This window comes from Pelecanus crispus, chromosome 7 (genome assembly GCF_030463565.1).
Source record: "Pelecanus crispus isolate bPelCri1 chromosome 7, bPelCri1.pri, whole genome shotgun sequence".
Lineage (NCBI taxonomy): Eukaryota > Metazoa > Chordata > Aves > Pelecaniformes > Pelecanidae > Pelecanus > Pelecanus crispus.
The window spans coordinates 21,837,985-21,865,134 of NC_134649.1; the positions used below are offsets into that span (position 1 = coordinate 21,837,985).

The 27,150-nt window shown below is 38.1% G+C and overlaps 1 protein-coding gene across 2 annotated transcripts; it reads right to left on the reverse strand.

The window, feature by feature from the left end:
• Positions 1 to 207: 207 nt before the first annotated feature.
• TSPAN3 (tetraspanin 3) lies at positions 208 to 24,661 on the reverse strand. 2 transcript variants are annotated; one of them, XM_075713864.1, is made up of 7 exons: positions 24,586 to 24,661; positions 11,703 to 11,894; positions 10,577 to 10,651; positions 7,047 to 7,148; positions 6,525 to 6,677; positions 6,142 to 6,225; positions 208 to 1,125 (listed from the first exon to the last, which is right to left on the reverse strand). In XM_075713864.1, the coding sequence occupies exons 1-7, from the start codon at positions 24,646 to 24,648 to the stop codon at positions 1,033 to 1,035; spliced, it is 762 nt and encodes a 253-aa protein (XP_075569979.1). In that variant the 5' UTR covers positions 24,649 to 24,661; the 3' UTR covers positions 208 to 1,032. The 2 variants fall into 2 exon arrangements, with proteins under 2 accessions (XP_075569979.1, XP_075569980.1); XM_075713865.1 differs by lacking the exon at positions 10,577 to 10,651.
• Between the last annotated feature and the right edge of the window lie 2,489 nt (positions 24,662 to 27,150).

Here is a 27,150-nt window from a genome sequence, read left to right on the forward strand (position 1 = left end):
TCTAGTATTGTTTCAAATAAAAAGAACAAATATGATACAATCAAGCTTCCACCAAACCTTAAATACAGATCTATTTAAGCAAAGCTGCTTAAAACTGGTGCTTTCATACTAAAGCTTATGTTTCTAGCACACCAGGACTCCATTTGAACAAATACACTGGAATCTTAAACAGAAAACAAGTCACATTTTAGGGAGGATATACAGAGATTTATTTAACCAGGTTTACTATTTACAGTTGAGATCACTTTCACATACTACTTTATATGGCTACATTGTTTCCAAACCAATTTAAGATCTACAGTCTAACAGTTCACTCAACACATAAAACAGCTCTTCATAGAAAAATGAAGTATTTCATTATAGAACAGTAGTGCATACTTTATACTCCTGAAAAGCCAGCTTGTATTTTAAACCACTAATGTTTGAAAGATTTGATCTCTGAAGGTCAAAACTGCAGTCACATGATCCTAAAATTTAGGTTAGGTTTTTTTTTTTTTTAACAATTTTATATATAAAGTGTACTAGACTTAAGTGTTTTTTAAAAAGTGACACTGGTGAGGGGCAAGATTAAAATATTTTTTCCTCAAATTAAATAACAGCTGGCTTCCTTTGTACAACTTTGGCCAAAAAAGTTCCATGTAGTGAAGTTTTAAGAAATCCTCTCTCTATATGCAAGAATCAACCAGTTAATGCTTAGAGGTAATCTACCAAAGTAGGCACACACCCTTTGACTTTCATATCAACCAAATTACATTTAACTTGCAAATGGTTCTGAAATTAGAAAGTTTACTAGTATACTAAAACATTTAGATATATGAATAGCTGGCTAAAACAGTGAAAGTCACAGGTAATTACATAGGTTTGTGTAAAGCTGAGTTGGTTTGCCCATCACCAGTGTACAGTACAGCTGTCCTCATCTGTGAAAGGTGTGCTTTGACTAAGCTTAGGGGCAAGAAAGGTACTGCAGTAGACCTGGCCCATTCACCTTCCACGTCAGTGAGACAAGATTGAACTGCATGTTCACATTCTCTTCTAGGCATAGGTTCCGCCAGTGATGAGAAGTTCGTAGGCAGGATCCCGACTCCTCCTACATAGTACTATACAGGCACACAACATGCCCAGAAGCTATGGAGAAAAAAAAAAAAAAACAAAAAAAACAAGCTGAGTACAAAGAAGGTATTTCAAGAGATTTAACCTCAGCACAGAAATTGTCAGCATGCTTCACAAGACTCATTGTCCATAAGGTAAATGGCAACAAATGCATTCTTCTTGAAAAAGCTTCATTTACTGCTGCAAAAAGTGAAGGCCACAAACTCCAGCCTTATTTTCTTGCAAGATTGTCTTGGACATCTTTAACAGAAGTTTTTCTGGACAGCCGCTTGTATTCTGCCTCAATAAGTCAGATGGAAGAAATTACTAACTTTTTTTTTTACAAAAGGTACGGATTTTTAGATACTGTATCTGTTATGAAAAATCAAAGTGAAATTCAAATGCATTAACCTCTAATTGCTATGCTGAGAGAGAGCAAGACTAAAGCGTTTTATGAACCTACTTCACCACTGAAATATCTTTCAAATGCCCAATCTCTGTTAACATGTAATATTAGAAAGCTTAAGCCCAATGCAAATTATTCACTTTTGGGCATTTTCCTGCTGTTAAAATTCACAGGACCATGACCATGCTGGCAAGTTTGCCAGGAATTTAGGGTATTATCACCCCCCTACACATTTACAAGACTTAGATGAATGTAAACAGGGATGTAGGGCATGATATTTTAGAGAAGTTGCACAGTTACTGAAGGTAGAATAAGACTGTAACTACCAAAAAAAAAATCAGGTATAGTGTTGTGTTCTATGGTCTACAGTAATTGGCAATAGCTTCTAGTAAAGTAATAGATTGTACTGATTTGGTCACATGCATAGAAGTTTATTCACAGATGCAAATATTTCAAGAGGCTCCCGTCATAGCTCTGGATTATAAAGCATCACCCAGAAGGTAAATAAGTTTCTAAAAACCAAACAAAAAACCCTCACCCCAAAAAACCCTTTAACAGAAAGCAAACAAGAATGAAATGGGTGATCAGGCAACCAAATGTAAAGCTTCTTCATTGATACAGCAAAAACCCAGTGAAAAGACAGCACTGGGACAAAGGGGACTTATTCACTGCTTTTAATAAAGTCTGATGCAAACACCACATGTGTAACAAGCTTTAAAACTAAATGATGGTACATGCAACATCATACTTAAGTCTGCTGAAAGACTGAAGAGAATGTTTTAAAAATCTTAAGTCTAAATAAGCAGTGATTAAAAAGAGGCATGATGAAATTCTAGTTGAGCTTTTAGTTTCCTGGAAAAGAACAAGCTGTGAAGATTAATAATATTCTTTGTCTGGAGTGCATTATCCACTTTGGATCTATAGCAGAAACCAGCTCAGGTTCAAAAAAGCATATGGAGAGTAACTTAAGAGTATGGCACTTCAGCCTGCTGGTAAAAACAACACCTTTCTTCACTTTCCATCGGTACTTGGGTGGTTCCAGTTCACAGACTAACTCCCGAATATATGTTATCATAGAATGGCTTGGGCTGGAACAGACCTTTAAAGGTCATCTAGTCCAATGCTCCCGCAATGAGCAGGGACATCTTCAACTAGATCAGGTTGCTCAGGTTCATATTCATGTCAGAGTAAGAAAAAAGAGTTACATGAGAGAATGACTCTTCATGGACACAGCCTAAGTGAGGAGGTAATATCCACAATTAAAAAACCCCTTAAGTTAGACTTGTGAAATGGAGAGTTTATGGTAGTTGCCAGTGGCTACAGAACTCTGAAGAAGGCTCACAGCCTGCAAGTACAAAAACTTGATCTTTTTCCCTGTTCAAAACAAGGATAAAATGAAGAGTGTGCTGCAAAGAAACAACTCCTTTAGTCTTTTGCTACAACTCATTCTAGCCATGTATGTCAAATAAATAAAAGTAGTTCCATCACATTTACAGTTATTCACACAAAGATCATCCTGTTCAATGACTCAATCAAAACATTCAATTTATAGAGAGTTGTATAAAATCTGAAACAATCAGGTACTGTAATAAAACCTCATGTAATCAATTTTTGAGTTACTTTTTAAACCATTTATATCTTTTAGGAGACCACTGAGCATATTCCTAGAATTCACTGTAAACACATAAGTAACACCCATATTTCATCCTTCTCTACAGAAATTATTTATTATGTAATTTTTTAACAAATATGCTAGCACTCTAAAACCTTTTCTAAGGCATTTGATTCTGTTTCTCTTCAGCTGCTACTTAATATTGTGAACAAAAGTATTTTAGAAGTCTGTGTTGAAGAAGGATCCATGCATCCCCTCTTCAACTTTCAGAAAAGTTTAGACATCTCTCACAGTCAGAACGTTTGTTTAGTTTGCTTTTTTTTTTATTAGATTTTTAATTTTTTTTTAATTTGCCTGCTAGCAGTAACTATATCCAATCTTTCATCAGCCAATTTGCTTTTTTTGTACAAAAAAGCTCACTGGCTGTGTATACATATGCCAAGCTCAGTATCTTGTAAATGACCACTAACTATAAAAGCTAGCTTTAAGAATGAACTCTGCAGCTAATCAAGCAACATGTCTATTGCACTGCAATGCCTTTGCTCCCTTCGTTTTGCCTCCTATTTATTAACAGTACTGTGCTGTCACTGTGGTTGCAACCAGGGAATTATTGCACACTGGAAAATCACCATGGTAACTGAAACATGAACTTACCAAAAGTTACTTCTATGCAGAAAAGACTACGTTTCCCACAAATTCTAAGCCTTGCAAAAATTCTCAGTCTTTTCATTTTAAAGAAAGTCATGGAGGCTAAATTTGTTGACTGTAAGCTATTGGAGGTAATGAACTTTGGACAGCCTTATTGAATAACATATGAAATAACAGTCATTTCAGAGTGGACTCTATGCAGGGAATATAGGAAAGGTAGTGAAGTTCACCAAAAGGTAAGAAAAACATAATTACTCCTCTAAGTTTACAGGACGTGACCTAAATTACAGGCCATATGCTGAAGTTTATATTCTTATTTCCATTTCAATTAGCCCACAGACTATTTTGTTGAGAATCAGGCAAAGCACATACTTAAATTCTGTATTACAAAGAAGAGGATGTCACAACTTATGTCTTATTTTTTAGGAGGTAAATGATAGAACAGTTTCAATACTGTTTAGTATCAACTTGACTGAAACTAATGTCATTTTAAAACATGTGAATTCACAACCATTTGAACTGTGGAGCAAAGATACAAGAATATGACCTCTGATAGACTTAAATGTGATTACCACTCAGTGTATATAACTAGACAGAAGTGTCAAGGGTATTCCCAACACCCTGTATTCTATATTTATCTTTATACTATCCATTTTCTAAACAGGTACCATGTAGATTGTTTTAACTTTAAGCAAAAAGATTTCAAAGTACTACACTGCAGCACTAGCAAAGAATTTTCTCTGATGTTCTTATTTTATTGACAAACTATTTAGACAATATGTACAATCGACAATAGCTCGATTACTGACACAGAGACAAATCAAAGAGCACTCACTACTGAAGGGATACAACTAGCATGCTTGCCTAGAATTGATGAGCCAGGAATAACAAGCAGCCACATTTCCATTGCAAGCACGTGTCAAATTCTGGTCCAATCCCAGATAGGATTATAAATGTGCTGCATTTTGGGGTGGACCTGTTAATCAACCTGCGAACTCCAAAACTAGGAATAATGCCGCCTCTTGGGATACAGTTCACCCAGCCTCATAACATACATTTTTTTTTCCTACATAAAAAAATCTGCCACAGTAACCATGGTTATAGTCAATACATTCATTTACATTACACAAATATATTCCAGTGTTCAAGCAGACTAAATATTGCTTTAACAGTTAAAGTCTTAAGAATGGCAATTTAAAAAATATCTTCCTTCAGAAAACAGCACAGATCTCATCAAATTTAAAGTTCCATAGCTGAAGTAATCTAGTTCTGGACAGTTCAACAATATTACTGTATACAGTGTCACCTATGAGTATATCCTTATAGGACTGAAATAGAAATTTAACCATATTTTCACAAGACTGTTTGCAAATGATTATTTACCTTCGAACATACAATCCAGCTCAAAAGCTGCTTTTGAAAACAAAAATGCCTAAGCCACCTGACTCAACAGGCACAATGTTTTCTGAATTCAAATGCTATTAAGGGCACAAAAGTAACTTTGAAATTAGTTTTCAAGCCTCTTGGGATTCAGCATATGTACTACATTTCTCAGAGGTGATAACATTGGCATAGTCTGGAAGTAATGTGATTAACATACTAAGCCTGCCAAATTGATGAGCATTCAAAATTCCAATTTTACAGATATGTTTGGAAGACAGTCCTAGTCTTTAAAAAAAATCTAAATAAATACTGAGATACATATTAGTCTATTTCCTCAGTTACTGTTTTACAACCAGGGTAACTGTAACAATTAAGGTTCATGGGGGAGACAGCCTGCGCTCAATTTTAAGTAGGCAAGGTCTCCAGTTTAGAACCTCTTTTTTTGCTGAAGTCCAGAAACCAAGAAATCTTCAAGACACAATGCAAAGCTCAGTTGGACAAGAGCAGAGTATGCTATCAAAAACTCTGGTGTATCTCCTGGGTGGTCTTGACATTATCTGTATGCCTCAAAGCATAGTTAAGTTGATGTACCTCTAAAATGGCATGAAGTATGGGCTACCTGTTTTAAAATTGGAAATTAAATACCATGCCAATTCTTCAAGCATTAAATACCATCAGAGCACATTCATGATACTTAACACTTAGATAATTAATTTTCAAGAAATAATTTACCATTTACATTCTAGTAGGCCACTCCATGTAACATTGACTATTCAGCTACCTTCAAATCTAACAGAACATACATCAACATAGCAGTAGTTTTCAGACTGTGCACGGTTGAGAAGTTCTGTGTTAGTTTACATCCTTTCGACTGATGTTCATTTATCCCCCAAACCAAGCAGGGACTAAAGCTGTCATCGTCCTGTGCATACCTGTAATAACCTGGACAGCTGTTTAGAATTTCATTTGAGAAAAAGTTTACAGCTGAAGAATATTCTCTTACCTGAATAGCAGCAAATGCTAGTGCTGCCCAGATGACATACATCATGATCTCTTGAAGCTTCTTTACAACCAAAGCCTCGCACCCCTGAAACAAGTAGACTTCTTACATATCCATCTGGCAATCACATTTAGGCACACACCAGAAAAACCCCAAAAGCAAACAGCACAGGAAGATAATCCAAACACTAAAAAAAAAGAGTCATTACTTAGTATATCACAAATGAAAAAAGAGGGTGGGCGTGTGTGTGTGTTTGTGTCCCCAAACCATGTGTATTTCCTGTTAAAGCAAATACACCCAAGACTTCATGCTCCCACTAAAAAGAAAATTAAGTGATTGTCAGCAAAAGCATGTGGCTACATAAGTTCATACTTCGGCTGTCTTACCTCAGAATAAAGGTCCATTGGACGGGTCAAACTGCCAGTACAATTGCTGAGGGCTGCTTTGCAACAGCTAAGTGGCACGCTGTTATTTTTAGTTTGGTTGAACCAGACAGTATTCTCCCAGTCTGAAGAGTTATGGATCCCACAGCAGCGCAACTGAAAAATCATACATGTAGAGCCAATGTGTTTATCAGTCAAGAAGTGGGATGAGACAGCAACTCTAATCACAATACCAAGAACACAAGTGTATTAAGATTATGTTCTATTGCAGAAAAATACATAAGTACTAAATATTTGAATCCAAACACTGATTCATAGATAGCCAATCACACAAAACACATCTCCCCATCAACAATGTCATAATTCTACTAGTTTTAACTGAGTTAAGCTATTTATTGACCATCACCTGTTTCCTAGATTTGTCAGATTGGAGGAAGATATGCTACACAAGTAGCAGAGCAACACAGCATCTGTGTTTTAAGGACAGAAAGGACCGAAAAGTTCCCATGTGTCTCGCCATCTCACCTGCCTCTGTACGTAGTCAATAGCACGACTGGCTGCATCAGGATTTGTCCCATTGTATCCATTATATACTTTCCGAATGCTGTGATCAACTTCATCCTCCACCTGTGAGGTATTAGGAAAGCATCTGTATTAGCACACCATCAGAAGTAGTACAGGTCTAGGTAAAATTATTTCACTTCTAATTACAGCAATTCAGGAAACCAAGGTAATTCCCTGTCATCTGAAATCAGGCATACTTTGGTGGTACAGTTTAAAATTCTAGCTTGACTTTTGCAAAGATCTTGCTAGCTTGCAGCTAAGGGGCAAGAAAAAAACCAAGCACCTATCTTCCGTAAGATTTTAGACAAAGTAGCTTTGCAATGTATCTCAGAAAGGAAATTGCTTTTATTATGACACTATGGCAGACGTTCCATGAAGTTATGGGCTCTCCTTAAGAGTATGCATTCACTTTTCCACTTCCTACTCCTTCTTCAAAGTTTCAAACCAAAACCAGTATAACCATCCAGGCTAACTCACTCCCTTTGGGACCACAAGGGTATGAGCAAATCATACCACCTGCTCTTCCCATTCTGATTGAAACACAGGTAAATTCTCAAAGATGAGGTCTTCTGGCTGACTATTCTACCCTACAGTGACCAAGCTCTCTGTTCAGTCCCAGTCCCCCCACACTTCCTGAGAAACACTGATGGCAGTACCTTGTACACAGCAACAGTTACTGGAATAGCTCCTAAGCTACTGCAGATGAGTCAAGCTGCTAAAGATGCTGTCAAGTACATGTGTTAGCAATGGATGCCACCCAAGAAGCATCACTTGTCCCCCCCAAAAAGCATCTTATAATGCCTGTTTTGGAGGAAATTTTATTAGAACCTTTTAGGTAATATGTTTCACTGTAAACTGTTACTTAAATGCACAGAAAGTTTGGTGTAGCTCAACATTTGTACAATAGTAACATCAGCTCTGAATTTATTTTCTTCTATCTCATTCAACAGGAATTATGTGCAAGGAATGTAATCTTAGAGCTGAGCATTAACTAAGCATGCATATTCTTTAGATTTGCAAGCTACAGTAGGAAGGTCTTGCCAACACAGCATTCCCTTAAATGCTTTAATGGAAGAATTTTCTGCAACAATAGCACAAGCTTCATTCCCACCCACTCAAGAATGCTGGTTATCTTTACAAGTAAACCTGTATCAAGATAGATATGAGTAAAAGTCAATTTAGCCTGCACAGGCAGCTTGTTTCAGACTAGCTTGAAATCAATTGTTTGATGATTTAAACTAATGTCTGATTCATATAACAAAACAGCTGTTCAATTTGTCATATAGGTTTTTAAATAATTTATTTCAGTGCTTGCTTGTATATCATTTGGCTTATGGTTCAATTAGGGCAATATTATGCCAGAAAGCCATGCAATTTACATACAGTGCAAACAGAAGTCACTAGCTCTAGCTAACTGGCCGCTTTTATGAGAAATGAAGAGAGTGAACAACTGCACCCAGGGGAAAAAAGCCAGTAAATCCTCAACCAGCTGACAGCCTGTTTAATCCCTACTGCCATTTACAAAAAGCCTCACTTTTCTAACATGATTCGGGTGCCTTTTTTTTTAAAAAAAAAAAGAAAAAGGCAAAAACCCCCACAGATCTATACATGCCATGTCAGAAACAACAGAACAAAATTAGCAAAGCACAAAGCTGACTTATTTATCCTGGCAAAAATAATCAGAAATCTAAGCAGATTTCACCTCCCAGTTCACTAGTAATAGATTTATTTCTGACACTCCTGTTCCACATGAAAACAATAGTTTAAGACTAAGTAATGCAGGGTAGAAAACTGCCATTTTTACAAAAAAACCTGTCTGTCCTTTCAAAAGATTTAAGATTTAGTTTTCAAATACTGACTCCCACAAATGGCTTAATGTAAGTCCATGCTGCCACCCAAGAGACTACCTTCCCTCCTCCCCCAAGCTCTGACCCTGCATTACTTACAGATGTGAAGCTGCATGGTAGCAAGACAAAAATGAGAGGCAACAGGAACACGCAGCTGGGACCAATCCAGTTTTCAAGTGTTTCAAGGGTGTAATTTCAGATGGGCTAGGGAAGAAAGACCTATGCACCTGCTTTTATCTGCTCTGAATGCTGTTAACTTGAAAAGAGCAACCAACTTTAAGACTGGAGCACAGAAGAGAATAAGATGCCCACAGCTTAGTCCAGATCAGATCCACGGTAATTCCTGAATAACTATACTGTAATACACTACACCTCTGCAAGTATTGGAGCAGAAGGCAACCATTCAAGTTAACATGTAAGAAGTCAACATGTTTCCCATTCTCCAGGAATTGTACTGCTTTCCTCAGTTGCTTCTAAGGACTACTTCCACAAGCTTCAGAGTACCAAATGATCTCCTCAGTACATTGCCAATATACCAGAAATCAAATGTAGACCATGAGAAAAATATATTCTGAATTTCAGCATTGCTGACAGAGCATTTCTGTTGAAGCAACCTATTCTAACAGTTAAGCCAGATTTATAACGCATAGTTCAAGGTCCTCTTGTTAGCTGCTTACTCAAGGCAGCCTTCCTTTGTAAGCCAGGCAAGAACTCTAGGTTTTTACTTGATGGCTGCCTCACGGTTTCTTCCAGGATAGCAGGAGAAAGCAAGAAGGAGAGAATACTGAACTAGTGAGACCTATGTTGTTTATATAAACACAGAAGGCCAAAGAAAGGTAGATGGCGTTATAGTTCAGCTTGCTATTAAGATATCACTGGAGTGTCCTATAATGCAATCATACTACACGTCACAGCTAAAAATACCTTTTCTGCTAACTTTTTGGCAAAATTTAGATATAGACATAACAAAAGCCAGTGAAACTGTGCAAGTTAGAAATTTCTTTTCTTCAGGCTACATTGTGGTATCTCTAATGCCATGTAGTATATTTCTGCCACATATTATGCTGGTAGAAACACAATTAATTTTTTCTAGTCCTGTTTCTTAACTTCCATTAAACAAAACAGGGGGAGAAGTCATAATTCCTTTAGCCATAACCCTTGTCAACAGCCTGTATAAAGCTAGACAGTATACATTAACGCATTCAATCTATTTGATTATTATGCAATATTAGTTTGTATACCAAAACGCAAAGACAACATTTAAGTTACTGCATATCAAAACAGTATGCCCTATGTTCAAATATTGTGCAACCTAAATCATTCACAAGATTAAAGCATAAATAAATTAGAAGACCATCTGGAAAATGGAAAGGTACCAATTACCATGATTGCTCTCTACTGTTCAACTGTTGATATATTCCAGCTAGTTTTTTGGCTATGAGAAAACTTTCTTACTTTGGAGAATATTGATGTTCTAAATTTTAAGATATTGGTATCTCAGATTAACCCACTTAGAGGATTGGTTTTATTCCCTTAACAAATACCCATTAACAGTTCTACAGAACCAAATACAGTAAAGACTACACCTCTGTATTTTGGTCACAGTTCACAACAAAACATTTACTGAAATCGAGAAGTTATTACCTTTGCTCTGTAAATGTATCCAAGAACCACCACCACAACTTCAGTGATAAAAACCAAGAGCAGGATGATCACAAACTGTAAAATACAATCAAAGAGTGTTGGTGCAAATAGTTTTACCCATTTACTTTCTAAAAGTCTCCAGATTTTTTTGCTATTTAAAGTAATTTTTCAGGTAAGGCTTTGATTTAACAGATAACTTAAAGCAGGCAATTAAGTTGACCAAATGAGCCCAGAATTAACTTGACTCAATCAACTTCAGTGTTCATAGCTTCACCATGTAATAAGCAGCTGCCCAGCCAGGCAAATGCTGATCATTAGGACTGAAAACACCATACTGGAGTGCTTTAATCAAGTGTTTCTTTCAATCTTCTTTTTCTTAGATAAATAGGAATGTCACATCAAAGAACCTACCCAGGCTGTTACTAAGAGTGGTAGATGGACTAAGGGAATGTTTCTTCGGATTAAGCCCTGTAACAGCTGACAGACATCAAGCTATGCATTTGTTTTGGTATATTTAAGAGCACTTTTAAATAATATGTTAGAGTAAGTCTACACAGCATCCAACAAAACTCAAAAAAAATCCCATGAGGACAGTTTAAATACTGGCCTCTCTTCCACCTTATTCTCAAGCTAAAATTGCAGTTAAAATGCTTGGAAACACATGGCATAAAATACTGCAAACAGTGTCCAAATTAAGCAATAAAGAAAAATATTTAGGCATCATAATAACCCTCAGTTAACCTTGATGCAAGCTACTTAAAACAAGAAGGCTCCTGGATCACCTTTCTCTCTCCAATTTCAGCTTTTCAACCAGAACAGATAAAACTGAGATTTAAAAACTGTTATGACTTAATCATCTAGTTTTACATTTTTTTTAATGAGATGACCACAGTTCTAAAAAAGGTGAAACTGATGAGCCTTCTGCTGCCAGAACTGGCTAATTTAACACCATTATTCAGAACAGAAAATTGAAATAAGATGTTCATAACAAAATATAAGAGAAAAACATTTAAGGCCATAAAATAAGGTTAGAACAAACTTAAAAATATTTTAGAAGTCTATTAAAAGGGAAGGCAGCCAAATATAAAACAGGCAAAGACCATCACATAAAAACTCTGCAACTTACCGTAGCAAGTCCACAGCGACTTTCTCGAATTGTGGCACAGCACCCAATAAGTCCAATAATAAAGAGAAGTGTTCCCACAGCTATGATAATAACTGCTGGAATTAGTGTGTAGACATCTTCAAAGAAGTGATCATAGTCATCATATGTGATGAACACATAGGCCCCCACATAGCACAGTATGCCTGCTGCTGCCTACAACAGACACAGTAACACAGTAAGTTTCTTTGAACACCAAACCCTTCTTTTCAGCAAGGCTACTTTGCAACAATTATTTTATCAAACACCATAAAGTAGTCTTCCTTAGAAAATAGGATTTTTTTAAATCTAGACATCTTTGCTAGGTTATAGCATATGTTTATTAGGAACATCTCAAATGGAGGCTAGCCAGTAGTTTTCAAACTACATTTAATCTAGGCAGATTTAGTTTTGACTACACTATGGAAGTCTTCTGAGGCACGCAGTCAAGAAATGAGGGTAACCATGCTACGAACACCAAAATCTCACTCTCTGCTCTCAAATACTTCCTTCCCATGCTGTGAACTACACTTTCTACATAGTCTAGCACTCACAAACTGTCTCATACTTTTGAGAACAGGATTCCAGCCCAACCAAGCAGCAAGTTATTTGCTATCCAACAGCTTTTCAGAACATGTATGCAGTTCTTTTATCTGCCACTATTTACCTACTACGTATTCTTCCATTTTGCTCATTATTACCAATGAATTCATGTTAGGACAGAATAGTTACACACATTGCATACTTCAACCTCTGCTAAGGAAAGATGAACTGCTAGAAACAACATCCTTTCTGAAGCATTCACAGCATTGGAAAATCTGATTCTAACCAACAAAGCAGGTAGAAACAAATATAAAACACCAATTACTAAAAGACAGAACCAAATACCTGGAGACACATACTACAAGACTTCCCAGTTTTTAAAAGATATGTTCTCAGAAGGATCATTGTACAAAATGGTCTTTAATAAACAGACAAACAAAAAAAGACCTGTAGGATGGATCTGCCACTATATAGATTTAAAACACCAAGACAAAGCACTTCTATCAATCTGATACAACCTTACGTCCTGTACAGTTACAGGGATCACAACACATCAATACCTTCATTAACTTTAAGCTGAGCAGATCTAATGAAGGACAGACAGCTGTTGCTTGAAGAACCAGCTAACATACATTTATTTCAAAGTAAAAGGGCCTTATCAATTTTTGCTTTACAGGTGTCTTTTGTAACTGTCTTCCCACTTGCTGCAGAATGAAACAGTCCTGCTATATATTAAAATGAAACATTTATATTTAATTGATTTGCAGTGATGGACAATATAATTTGAATATTTCATGACACATTCTTCTGGTGTCCCAATAGAAAGCTAAGCTAAAACAATCCACTCAGAAGGTGCAACAACTAAGCTATGATCTGGGGAATTTCATTTTGCTGTAAAGGGTAGTGTTCCTATTACAAGCCAATCTATACCCTGGACACAAGAGTTCATTCAACTAGAATATTACACGCTCCAGTTCTAAGCTGAGGAAGAACACTGCAGGGTGCCTCCAGCCCTCCTTTCCCACTCAGTGGCCTTGTAACTACCCCCTATCCCTCCACTGCAAAGAAGAGGGCAGACACAGATGTAGCTAGTTCCAGTAGCTGTAATACTACAAGACTGGGTCATGCTGTTGTAGAATCAAAGAATCAATAATTCAGGCCAGGAGGGACCTCAGGAGATCATTTAGTCCAATTTCCTGCTCAAAGCAGGGTCAACAACGAATTCAGACCAGGTTGCTCAAGGCGTTGTCCAAAGTCTTGAAAATCTAAGGATGGAGATTCCACAGCTTCCCTGGGGAGCCTGTTCAGTGTGGCACAGAACAAGACCAGATAAGACAACTGGTACCTAGTATTTCAGCACTGTTTCCTACTATGCACTGAAAGTACTGCAATCTTACTGCAACTATTTCCTATGAAACAATACTGCAGAAACACTACTAGAATAATACTTTACATATGGAATATCCCCTGCAGCACTTTGTTATAGAAACACTATGTCAAAGAAAAAGGTATTAAGAACCAGCTCAAAAGTGTCATCAGTTCTGCATGGATTTGCGCAATATATTTCACCTCTCTGCCTCTCTTTCTGCCATGAAGGCAAGTGTGTACTCTGCAGGAGTCTTAAAAGCATCTAGAAGGCTCACACTCATCCAATAAAAGGTGCTATGTAGACACAACGGCAGTTAAACTGAAAATTCAGTAACAAAGACCAATCTTCTCCAGACAAGAACATCTGAAGTGAACAAGCTATTAGAAAATCACCCCTTTGCACAAAAGATGTTGAAATGCTAATCCAACTATACAAATCCTGCCACCTTAGGTACAACATGGCAAAATGCAGACATGCAATTTTTGTACACAAAGCAAAGACTCAAAGTAGTGTCACCGAACAACGGAATTACATTAACTGTTGCCTAGCAATGAAGCATGTGAATGACAGGACAGTGATGTAATCTCCAATTTCTAAGAACTAAAATGCTTGTTAGAAATATGGTATATTGCAAGGTGGCAGATGAAAAACACAGCTGTGGCTGGCATCAGACACAGAAAATATACCACAAAACTGAAATCAGAACCATTTGTGAACCCCTTTGTCCTTCTCTGTTATGTGAAATTTAGAGTGGCTTCCTTCTTTTCTAAGAAAAACCTGTTTCGTAAACCACATCAGCACATATATTTAAAGAATATATTTGAAGCAAAACCCATTTAACCTTTAAAAAAAATGTTCAGGTGTCAGCTTTCCTTTCCTACTTCAAGAAGCATATGCATTTTAAGAAACTTTGATCTTCCAGTATTATGCCAGACAAGATGAGCCTGACAAGTATAGAAATTAAGTATTTTCTCAGAAACTAAGAAAAGCCACACTCTGTGCTTATTAAAAAAATTAGTATTTTGTAATGACTATTGGCAAGGCAGATTTTTCTTTAGACTTCTCAAGATTAAAGCAGCCTGGTCTGAAGACTTCACTAAATCCTTTCCACACATGGTTTTATAATGACTGATCAGCCATGACAGCATTTGGCCTTAGGTTTTGCTTCTAAAGAAGGTCGTGGAACCGGTGTTTCTGTGGAAGAAGCTACAGATTTGGGGAACAGCAGTATGCATTCACATGTCTATAAACCTTGCACTAGAATAATGAGGATGTTGAAGATAAAGACATTGCCTCTACTTGATGAAGTGACCACATCCTTAAAAAATACTGCTATCTCTTCCTCAGAATCACTTCAACAAGTAATCTTTGGGTGGGTGGGAAAGACCTGAAAGCAAAGATGCCTGCCTATGAAGATCAAAGCTCCTTTCCTGTGTATCACAGTTTAACACTATTTTTGAACAGGTACGATACCCAGTCTATCACAGAACAATGAAAACAGCAGCACTACCCAGTCAGTTTACAGGAAAAAAGTTTCACATGCCTTCCCTTTTCCTTTCACATCACAACCATGTGATGCTTAGTGTATTCTTCAGCCCGCTCTAAACCAGGAAGAGGGGAGGTCTCTCAATCAGCATTTTAGCTGGCATTAGGAAAGTGCTTTTGAAGCAATCTTTTTTACTCATCTTCTGATGATTTTCACTTACTACCTTCTGGTTTGCATCACTGAATAGTCTTAGGAGTGTGTAACAGGACTCACTTTGGATGAAACTAAACCAGAAGATGAGTGCATTTACTGTGCTGACTACTAATAGGTATTCAGTTGATGGGACCAGACTAGCCTGAGGTCCTTCCTCCCTCCCCACAACTCAGCACTTTCAACATCTGGTCCTCAGCACAACTGGGTTTTGTTCCACCTCCATAGTACCATGTTAATGTTAATGTAAATAAAGCATAAATACTGTGACAACAGACAAAGACCTAGTTTTACCTATACAAAGTATGCAATCTACATTGATCGCTAGTGCACCAGTTAAATGCACATTTATTACCTGTTGCAACCCAAGAATAAAGTTGAACGTGTGCTTTTTAAAGCAAAAACAAAACCCCAAAACAGTACCATGTGCCTAAATAATTTGCTTCTCAGAAAGGGAATAATCTAGAGAAACTGAAATCTGTATCACAAGTAAAGACACAAGGATAATTAAAAAAAAAATCCTAAAATAATCCAAATCTCAATGTTTACTATCCAGCAAACAGTAAATCTGCAGAAGCCCAAACTCGTTGAAGTCAAAGAGATTTGAATAAAAAGCCACCACATTTACAATCATGCATTTCCTATCATTAAGTGGAAGCCAAATATATGACCTGCGCACAGTTCAAATAAGTCTTTAATAAACAGGGCTTGAAGGAAGAATTCTCGAACTTAATCTGCTCAAGGCTCTGAATAGAGATAGCAGCAGCTCCTGAATCTGTGCCAGGTCATGTGCATGCTCTAGGGAGATGACTGGTTATTCAGCATTCACACATCCTTTTAGCGTTGTTTGCATCTAACTTGCAGTACTGAACCTGAAGTGGCATACTCTTATTTTAGGATGAATTAACCTTTAAAAAGACTGCCAAGACAAGTACAGTCAATGAAGACAGTTTTTTTGCAAAAGGCTTGAACAATTAGACATCCTTTTCATCAGAGTAAAAATTTAAAAACACATAGACCTCTTATAGTTCAGAAAAAGCTTAGTATTATTACTTTGGCATGGGCCTCTAAGCAGTTATTAAAAGCCAAACAAGTATGCAAAGAACTGGAGTAAAAACTGGAATATCTAATGACACAATGATACATGCAATGACAAACATCACTCAAAGCATTACAGGAAAGCATATTTAAAATTCACGGTTCTTGGAGTGAGTAAACTCTTCCCCCCCCCGCCAATCTTTGGGCTGGTGTAATACGGCCTCTTAAGCCCATGCCTGTTTGACAAAGTCAGCTTTCACCTTTCACATGCACTGAGGTATACAAGGCTGCACACCATGTAGATGCACCTTGGAACAGTTTCAGATTCGGGGTTTTTTTGTTGTTGTAGTTGTAGGTGGGGGTTTTTTTGTTTGTTTGGGGGTTTTTCTAAGTAGGCTGCAAATGCATACCAAGAACTGTTTTAATCTTTTCAGTAATGCTCACACACTAAAGCAGTTCAAAAGCTAAAATTTTGGCTAGCTGAGTGGTAAGAAAGATATTTCAAGAATATAAGAACTACTTGTTCTGTTGATCATTTATCTATCAACCACAGAAACTGCAGCTCCATTTACAAACTAATGCTTCCTTATACTACCCTACTAATGTTGCTCCCAAACAGATCTGATGACAACTTGTCCAAAGGTTTTATATCTTTACAAAGCATTGTCCTTCATGTTACTTTTGCTGCTTACCTTGCTACTGAATTTTCTTCACTTTGGGACCATAAAAGAACCCACAAAAAAGAGTTTTTTAAAATTTTTTTGGTACTCTTTCAATTAACTAGGCCAAAGAATAGTATTTGTCCCTTAAAATCCCTGCATTTTATTCACTGTTTTAAGAAAAATACATACTCTCTGAACAAGAAAATTAAGGTAGCAGGAAAGTATTATATGTTAGGAATAAACAGTTACACCTGATGTCCAATTTGGTAAAAGGAATATTTCAGCTTTTTGGTAAGGACACCTACTTATAAATTCCTACTACTGCCAACTTTACCATTGCCGATTGGTAAATTTTGGTAGCAATACAGTTACTACTCTAAACCCAATTATTGGTCATTCCACTACTAAAGCATCTTTCAAGACTGCAACTGTACAATACACCTATGGTATATCCAGATAGGCCATCTGCATCATCTTTGATAAAAAGCAAAAAAAAAGTATAAAAAAAATCTTCCACACTAACAGTCCCTCACCTTTTCTGCCTGGGTCCGGTCCTAGGATCATCTTCCCAATCTGTGTATTGCTTTCCTTATGTTAAACTTCAGCATATCTTTGTTCTCACTGCCTTTCTAGTCTGATGCAAACATGCTTTTTTTAAAAAAAAAAAACACCACACACACACACACACCAAAACACAACCATACACTCCACCAGATTTTTTTGAGGGTCTCCAGTTATGTCATTCTTCGTAACAGTTACTTTTCTCCATGCATACCAATGCCTGAACATTTCCTACCCATAAATAGGGACACTCATATTGTTGTTTGCCACCCAGCTTTGGGGCTTCTTAGAACAATATCTTAAGAAGTGTTTTTTCACATTACTTCTCCATTATTTGACTTCTACTGCATTTCTCTGACATTTTCAGTTCTCTCCAACACTAGAGTATTCATAGCCTGATTACTGTCAGATAGAGAAAGAGTCTTCCTGATATGTTTAAGTTTCTTTCAGCTTTCTGTCCTTCAAATTCTAGTTCCTCAGTTTTAACTTCAAAGGCCCTATAGGGTATCTCTGCCTTTTTCTCTTACATCCTTTCCAGCACTTTGCTACTCTGTATCTCCCTCTCTACTCCTCTCTGAACTAAATACATGCCCATACTTGACATTATTTTCTCTACTTCCTTAAATTGGTGTCCATCCACCTTAGAACCCAATGGTTTCCTGACACTCTTCTACTTTGTTCTCATCAATAATAATTTAACTGGAACACTGAGCTATAACTGTCTTACAGAATCCTTTGGGAGAAGAAAACTAGCAATTCCATTCAACTTTGTAACGTAGTTAGAAATATTTTAAAGGCTTATAAAACAAAGCCATGCAAAATTCAAGTAAGCCAGACTGCTTTGCCTATACTACCCAAATTCAATTCTGTAACACTATGCATAAAACCTTCAAACTGAAATGCCTTTGCAGCTAAAGCACAAGGCTGAGCTAGGCTGCTTTTGCATTTGGCACTACATATTTTAAGTATCACAAATTGCAAGAGGCAGTGCACCAGCAGACTGAGGGGTTTTTTTTGTTGTTATTGGTTTTGTTTTGTTTTTAAACTAGAAGACATGTTAACGATATAGCCATTCTTTTACATGTATTTAGTCACCAGGCTTGTAACTTGACCTGGTGCTCCACTGTTTCCAAATTCCTTGCCCTGCACAAGAACAATGATGATAACTCCATGCTACGAAGTTTTGCCAGGTAAAGCAATATTTCAAATTCCATGTACTACTCAGAGATACCACATTTAGTTCGGCAAGCTGATTTTGCTTCTTTTAGGTACTAGCTCTACTTTTAAATGCAAGACCAGATGAAAAAATCCTGAAAAATCTCAAAGACTTGAAACTCATCTTGTAAAGAAACATAAATGACACTACCATGTTACTTAAAAGCAAATCAAAGCCTTACCAAAAATCAGGGCCGGGCCCATGTTTGCTACCTGAAAATTCATGTCCAAATATTTTAAGGAAAGGAAGAAAAAAAAAAGAAAAAAAAGAAAATAAAAAAATCACTCAGGGCACAACACTTCCAGAGTTTTAAATCCTGATTTTTTTTATAAAAAAATAATTTCTTTAATGCATGGTATTCCAAACTGTTACACAATCCTGCAAATATGCTCACTTCACCACCACAGCAGCAGAAGCACAAAACATTCAACTTCCACATCCAGAAGTGACTGTCCTTGAAGACAAAAAAGGCTTCAGTCAAGTAATCCCTGATAGGTAGCCTTTGGGATCATCTGTCAATTACAGTCTTTGATCACCAAAAAACTCTCGTTTCTTCATTACCCCAGCTTTTAGAGTCCATATCAGAAACAATTCTCAAGCTCCCAGTAAAACAGAAAAATTACTTGGCTTGTTCAGTTGTAAGAGGAAGCAGGCTCTACTTTTTCTTTCTGCTGCTAAATTTCAATGGATTTTCCTGTTGCTGCATTTTCTTTCTTATTTTCTACCAGAAACCCAAAACACACTATATACACATTGATAGCTACAGCTCCTCTTAAGGATAGCACAGACAGTTCCTCTAAGATAATACTACATAATTTCTAATACCATGGTTTCTGTACTGTGGTGAGCATGCGTAAGTTGTAAAGCGAGAACAGCACTGTAGAAAGCATTCTTGCTGTACAGAACTGAAGCCCTGAGATTTCTCTAAACAATCATATCAAAGAATGTTTTATAAAAGCTTAGTCAAATGAACTGTAAAATGAATGATTTCAAGTCAGTTAAATAATTGCAAGAGTAACTTAAAAAGTTAGTTCACAACTACCGAAAGTACTGCAGAAGCAGAGTTCATTCCTTTTGTCAAGGAGCAGGACAGACATAAAAAAACCTTAAAAGCATGCACAGGGTATTACATACTTTTTTAGCAGAGCAGGCTGTCAAAGCACATATATTCTTCAGAAATACAAATAGAGAGACTCCCTTCTCTGAAGTAATACTACAAGTATCTCTAAATATTTTATCCATCTATCCTACATCCTAAACATAACACTGAAAATATTTCCCTAGCATTTTTGTCTTCATCTCATTTCTTCAAACTGCTTTCAACTGAATTATGCAAGTCACCTGATGAACCAGAATCAATAGGATGAGAGGAAATGGACTCAAGCTGCATCACGGGAGGTTTAGATCGAATATTAGGAAACATTTCTTCACGGAAAGAGTGGTCAAGCACTGGAACAGGCTGCCCTGAGAGGTGGTGGAGTCACCATCCCTGGAGGTGTTCAATAAACGTGTAGACGTGGCACTCTGGGACATGGTTTAGTAGGCATGGTGGTGTTGGGTTCATGGTTGGACTGATGATCTTAGAGGTCCTTTCCAACCTTAATGATTCCTAGTTTTTACTTTCATTATAAGTAATCCAGCCACTAAGCTAGGAAACATGAAATTGCTACTCTACCCTTAGCTGGTTTAGTGGTAGACTTGGTAATGTTAGGTTAATGGTTGGACTGGATGATCTTAAAGGTCTTTTCCAAACTAAATGATTCTATGATTCTAAGCCTTAAGCCAAGAGTTCATAAAATAAACACATTTGACAGTATTCTTTACATATTTGTTCCAGGTAAACTTATTTCTTCCTCTTTCAAATCAATGCAGACTTGTACTTTAACAATTTTTTTTTTTAAAATACTATTCTCAACTTATGATCATCTTTTATTTGTAATTGGTCATACTCAACATTTCATCATCAAGATATCAAAAAATATTTCTGATTATCAACTACTATTTTAACTTATTTTTTTTAAGACTACAGTTTAATGTTTTCCTGTCATACCAGTCATTCTAATCTCCCCCCACTGAAATAAAAACCCCACACCACATCCTACATCCTCAGACAGATTGATCAATGCTAGGATTTCCACTCCACTGAAAACATTTCTGAGAATATATATACTAGAAGTTTCATTATTTTATTTCTAAGATGTATTGCCTTTCACATCACAATTGCTTCCTATGCAATACCTTTCCTTAAAGAAAAGGACTTAGCATCATCTAAAGGAAAGTAGTCACTAGTTGACCAAATAGATCTTGCACAAACTTAAGACAAGATAAAGGTCAACTGAAGGACTGCTTTTCCTTTGCCATTTCTCATATCTACTCCAAAACTGGTTCATAATAACAAAACACTAAGAAACACATTGATCTGATGTGTATTCCTCTGATCTTTCTAAGAAGGGCAAGTTTTAACTGATGCTTCTTATCAATGCATTTTGCAGTAAAGTACCTTTGAGCTTAAGCACTCTTTGCTAAATCATTCAAAATTCAAGCGTTTCATGCAAGATCTCTATCATGATACTCTTGATGGCTACTACTCATGATGCTGTTTTCCTGAAGTACTTTGTTTTTAAGGCAATATGTATGTCTACAGTAGATGTACTCAATGCTTGACACCCCTGCAAATACAACTCGGCTAAACCGTCAAAGTACCACACCAAAAACTCAGAAACGTGCGTAAAGCCCTTCCAGCTTTCTATATGATAAACTAGCACCTGTCCTGCTGTGAGAGAAAGATAGTTTCCACAGCCCATTTTCTTTAAAAAAAAAAAATCCTGTAGTAATTGTTAACATGTAGGAATGTACAGTTAATGTAAGAACTTGATAGGAAAAATGTTTTCACAAGACTATACAGAAACAAGATGATTGTTTTATAGAGTCAACTAGAAAAATTTAATAAGTAACATGAGACTTTCCAAAAGGAGATGAACTTGTAGAATCACTGGCAAATTGAGTGGAGTTTGGGTTATTAAAGTCAGCAGTCATCGATGATGAATGAGTGGGTATGGCTATGACCTGTCAGCAAGCCTGATATGCCTTTTTCAGAAGGCTTGAAAGAAATTTTTAAAAAAGAAGTTACATTCTAGACTATAGAATATAACAAAAACATCTCTGCTTTTTCTTCAGCAGCAGCAGTGATAATTTTCTGAACATCTTGTATTCATAACACAGCTACCAAAGCACTCTGAACATTCACATCCTCACACAAATATGAGGTCCATGGTCAGGGGGAAGTTATAATTCACTTTGATCAGCTATGCTTGCAGAATTTTCAATTGCAAACTATGCAGAAGAAACTTGCCGTTACTACAGATGACCACGAAGATGATGATAATATGTAAGATTTATATATAATACCCTATAAAGACACATTAAGTTTATAAATGCAATTAAAGGAGGCTTCATAGTTACTTGACCAATTACAGGCAGTTATCTATTGTCAAGTTTCAGTGGAAATCTGGATGATCTAATTATCAAAATTGGAACTACATATGAATGACAAGCAAAGAATTTCTGTAACAGCACAGAAGCAATTACATTGTCAACTACATGGGCACCAAACGTTAACATACACAGACAGCTTAGTCAACAAATAAAACATGCTGGATCAAGAGTTGCAGTTGTTCTTTCTCTTTTGCCATTTCAAAGTAAATATGTACTACTTTTGATGAAAGCATGTAGGTTTCCTATTTTCAGGCTACAGCTTGCTAAATAGAAGAAAAACATTGATTTTTGTAATTCTCACTTTTAGAAAGCCTGCCTCATTCTACATGTGGATGATGAGCAGTAAGGTTGTTCCAGCACAAGCAACCCAGCTACCTATCTGCCAAAAAGCTATCAGCAGAAGTTGACTGCTTAAGCTGGAAATAGTTTACAGAATACAAGATTGGTGACATTTTAATTTGACATGAAGTACATCCTATCTAAATACTATCTGTCCATTTTAAATTAAGTCAAGTTTGTCTAAAAAAAAAATCATTAAAAACCGTAAAGCGCTAGATTCAGCACTACACAAAATAACTTTGTACCCACGACTGTTATTTCAACATGCAATTAAATTACTAAATGCAGCAAGTAACAAACAATGCCTTTCAAATATATAAAAAATGAAAACCATACTAAGCTTTAGGGGTGGGGGAGAAATTGCGTACAGAATTTGTGTTAATTTATTCAAAACAGAGCCTAATTTATATCAGCAGCAAGAAAAATCTACTTCAAGATGCCATCAAGAATACAACTCATAACAACCACATGTTCAGTCAAAAACTTTAAGTATGACGTAGCAGGTATCAGATAGCTTTTTAATGCCATTTGCAACTACACATGTAACAAAAAGCCACACCCAACAAAGCATACTCCAAACAAATGGCTGTACTAAAAGGTTGATATAACTACCTCATACTTCAAAGATACAGAATGGAGCCTATACATCTCAGTCAAAATTACAGATTCCTAATATGCACCAAACTCAAACATGCCTCATATTTACTGCTCATCTCTCTGAATAGCTGTATACACAAATGCTGTTAACACTGCACAGATAAGCATCTTCCCTAACCATGATTCATTTTTAGGCACCCATGAGAAGCATTCCTTCATAAAAATTTAGATAAGAACATTCATCCTGTAACACTTGTTAGATTTCATATGGCTTTCAATATTAAATGATGTAACTATATGTAGCTACATTTTTCTGTTCTAATTTCTTGTTACCCGCTATTACTTTTTCAAAGCTGAAATCTTTTGAACAGCTGGGACAACAGATCTTCTGTTCCTGGAGCCAGGATTAGAGGATGAGAAATGCAGTAGCTAAACGCAGAATAGGAATTCTTAAATCTACAGAATATTCTTTAATTTGATTTCATTTATTTAGAGTTGTGTTGTTCTGACAGGCCAATTATTACAGTGAATATAATGCCAAGCTACAGCCTGTATGTCCATCCTGAGAAAGGCTGCTTACAGCAACCTACTGTTCCACCAACCTGGGCAAGCTTTTGTCTTATTGTCAGCAAGACTGTAGTTGTGGCAGGTTTAAGCGATGCATAAATACTACAATGCAACTGTGGTTACTGGAACAAGTGAAACATGAGATTTGCTTCTGGACTATTAAGGTTTGTTTAAATATATCTCTACCCTAATTTTGTGTTAAAAATACAAGGAAGAAAATGGTGCCCCATACTTAACCGCTAAGTATTTGGGACAGATGTCCTTACAGTAGAAGGCCAAAGACTAGATGGCTATAACAGCTCTACAAAAATTAAACTGGCAGAGACCCGAAAACCTCAATAATACAACTCAAGCTGCATTCAATTACACAGGCGTTTCCACCTCAAGATCTCTAATGCTCGTTAAACCTTTATTGCCAGGCTACTGAGGCAACAGATTCAGCTTCATCCACCTCCGAACTTTAGGGGGGAGTGGACTAGGAGGGAAGGGACTGCGCCCACCGCTAAAACACAGGTCCCCGCGAAGGTGCCCCGGACGCCTGTGAAACAGAAAGCATTTAAATGCAAAACTGAGCCGGCGAGGTGGCGCGGGGGCGCTCCCAGCTGCTGCCGTACGTGAGCGAGGACCAGACATCGGCGAGGCGGCGCGGCCCGGCCCGGGCCCGCAGCCCTCAGGGCCGGACCCCGCGCCACGGCCTGCCCGGGCCCTCCCCTCACCGCACGGCTGAGGGAGAGGCAGCCCCGCGCCCGGAGACCCTGACCCTCCCGAGCCGCCCCCGGGCTCACCCAGAAGATAAGGTTGAGGAAGACCAGAACGGTTTTGGAGGAGGTGATGCCGCACTGCCCCATCGCGCCTGCCGCCCCTCAGCCTCCGGCCGCGCGGCTCCGCTCCTCTCCTCTCCTCTCCTCTCCGCTCCGCTCCGCTCCCCTCAGCTCCGCTCCGCCACCGGCCCCACCCCACGTGACCCAGGCGAGCCGAGGCGGCGGCGCCGGGAGCCTAAGATGGCGGCCGGCGGCGTCACGTGGCGGGAGGGGGCGGAGGAACCTAAGATGGCGAACCGCTCCCCCTTAAAGGAACCGCCGCGTGGCCGCAGTGGGGCGCGCGCCTGCGGCGCTGAGGGGCGGCTGCGAAGCCGCAGGCGGTTTAGGAGGACTTTCCTTCCTCTCCCTGGGGAGAGGGGGTGCGGTTTGCCAGCCTCGATGGCAGCTTAGCCTGGGGGGGGTCAGCACTTCTGTCCTCAGAGATCCCCTGTACCACACCTAATGACATCTCTCAGTAGACGTTTAGATAACGAGGGATAAAAAGAAACCCCGCTCAAGTGCCGTCTGAGGAGTGGTTTGATGGCAGGACTTTGTGCCTTCAGGAGGCTGAAGGGTGGTGTCGGGCAGGGGTGCTGGGGGCAAGAACTGAGGTGAGTCCACAAAAGAGCAGCCGCCTATGAGACATCTCTTCTGAAATGACAGCAGTGAGGGTCTCCTGGCCGGGTTGCCTTGCTAACCCGCCACCAGCAAAGGGTATAAATGTGCAGAGCGTTGGACTGTGAGGAGACCTCTGGGTGCGCTAATGGATTTTAAAGGAGAAACAACCTAGCTCCCCATGACTATGTTACCTGTACACCAGGCATGGCAGGCAGGGAGAGCGAACGTTTAATGAGGAGAACACCATGCATTTTACAATTAGGACATTTGTGTAGTGGGAAGAAGGAACGCTTCCAGTGAAGCGAAAGAGCGTGGCTCTTGTTGCACAAGCCAGCAAACAGTGAGGAAAGTGCAATCATTGCTAATCATTAGAACATTCTGGATGCATCCAAGAAAGGTGGGATTTGCCAGTGAAGAACAAAGGAAAAGTAACTTAAGAAATTACGAGAAGACATGCATGGTTTCCACAAGCTGTGCTTTTGCTGAGACTGCACAGGTGCTCTGGGAGCAAAGGCAAGGTAACACCCATCCAGTATTTACTGCCCTGTTTATTCATAAGGTTCTCTTTAGCACAGCCGGGATCCAGCCCTTCATTGTGAAGGCCTTGTTTGCCATCTCACTTGTCAAACCAAACTCCTCCTCCCCTATTTCTTCTGGTATCTTAGCATCTTCCTTCTTGATCTTTCTTTTATTCTCTTTCTCCTCTCTTATCCTGCACTTTTCCCAGAAATATCTGTCGTTCCTGAGCTGCTCTCCCCTGCTTGGGAAGCGTGGTCAATAGCTTCACCCTGTTCGTTTTCTAGCCGATTTACTTCTCAGGTGGAAAGGAAATCACCCATGTTATTGAGGGCATCAGTGTTTTTGGGATCAGTCTGGTAAAGGCAGACAAGTAACAATCAGTTATATGCCACTGTTCTGTTTCCATGGCAGCAAAGTTAGGTTATTTCCCTCCTACAATTTTGGGAAGTTATATCCAGAACCAGATCCTGGATACCATGGAGATACTAAGTCTTTTTTCAGCTTTTTTTTCCAAGTCCTTACACCCTCATGGATGAAGCTTCCCAATCTTGCAAGCCTTATTAGAGCATTTTCAGTCACTAAAACTTAATTTATATACCTAGAAGATATGCTCAAAGTTGGTTGCACTATTAATACCGTTTTGCCGTGAATTTATGGCATTTAGGGTGTGATTGTGTCTTGTAATGTCTGCTTTTTAATGTACTGTTTGTGCTTTATATATTAACAATTCTGTGACATATGTTACTTTTAAAAGTGTATCTAGATTATGCTATCAAAAATACCATTAAGAGTTGATAGAAAAAAAAGCCTTTCTAAGAAGAGTTTGATAGAAAAAGGATTAATGATGATATTTAAAGATTCTTATAAAGATTTTGGTACAACAATGCTGTTATGCAATTTCAGTGTTGAATTTAGAAACATAACAGCCTGCTCTGATTTTCTGTATTAATTTTCTCTACTTTCACAACACAGTACATATTTTGTTACAGATTCATAAGAACCAGTGTTCAGTAAACACTCTTTCGTTTCTTTTTTGCATCTAGCTTTGATAACTGAGAATGATGAGAAGGATGCAAGAAAGGGCTAGGACTTCCCGCTTGGAGAGGAGACAAGTGCTGTTACATGAGGGCCTGTGATGGGCTGCAGCTTTATATATGCAGAGAACAAAAGGCGCTCACAGGGAGGATGGCAAAGGGCTCTGGGGAGAGAGGAGGAATGGAGAGACTGTGTGGGCTGGACTTGCATTGCCTGAGGTGGCAACATCAAGCACCAAGAAAAAGATAAATGCCAAGTGTTCCTCTAAGCATGGCTCCTGAAGAAAAGTAAATGTAACAGTGCCTCGCATTCTTCTTTGCAGTGCTGTCTTGCTGCTCTCATGCATAGAAAGCTGACTGATAGTGGGTACTTTGTCAG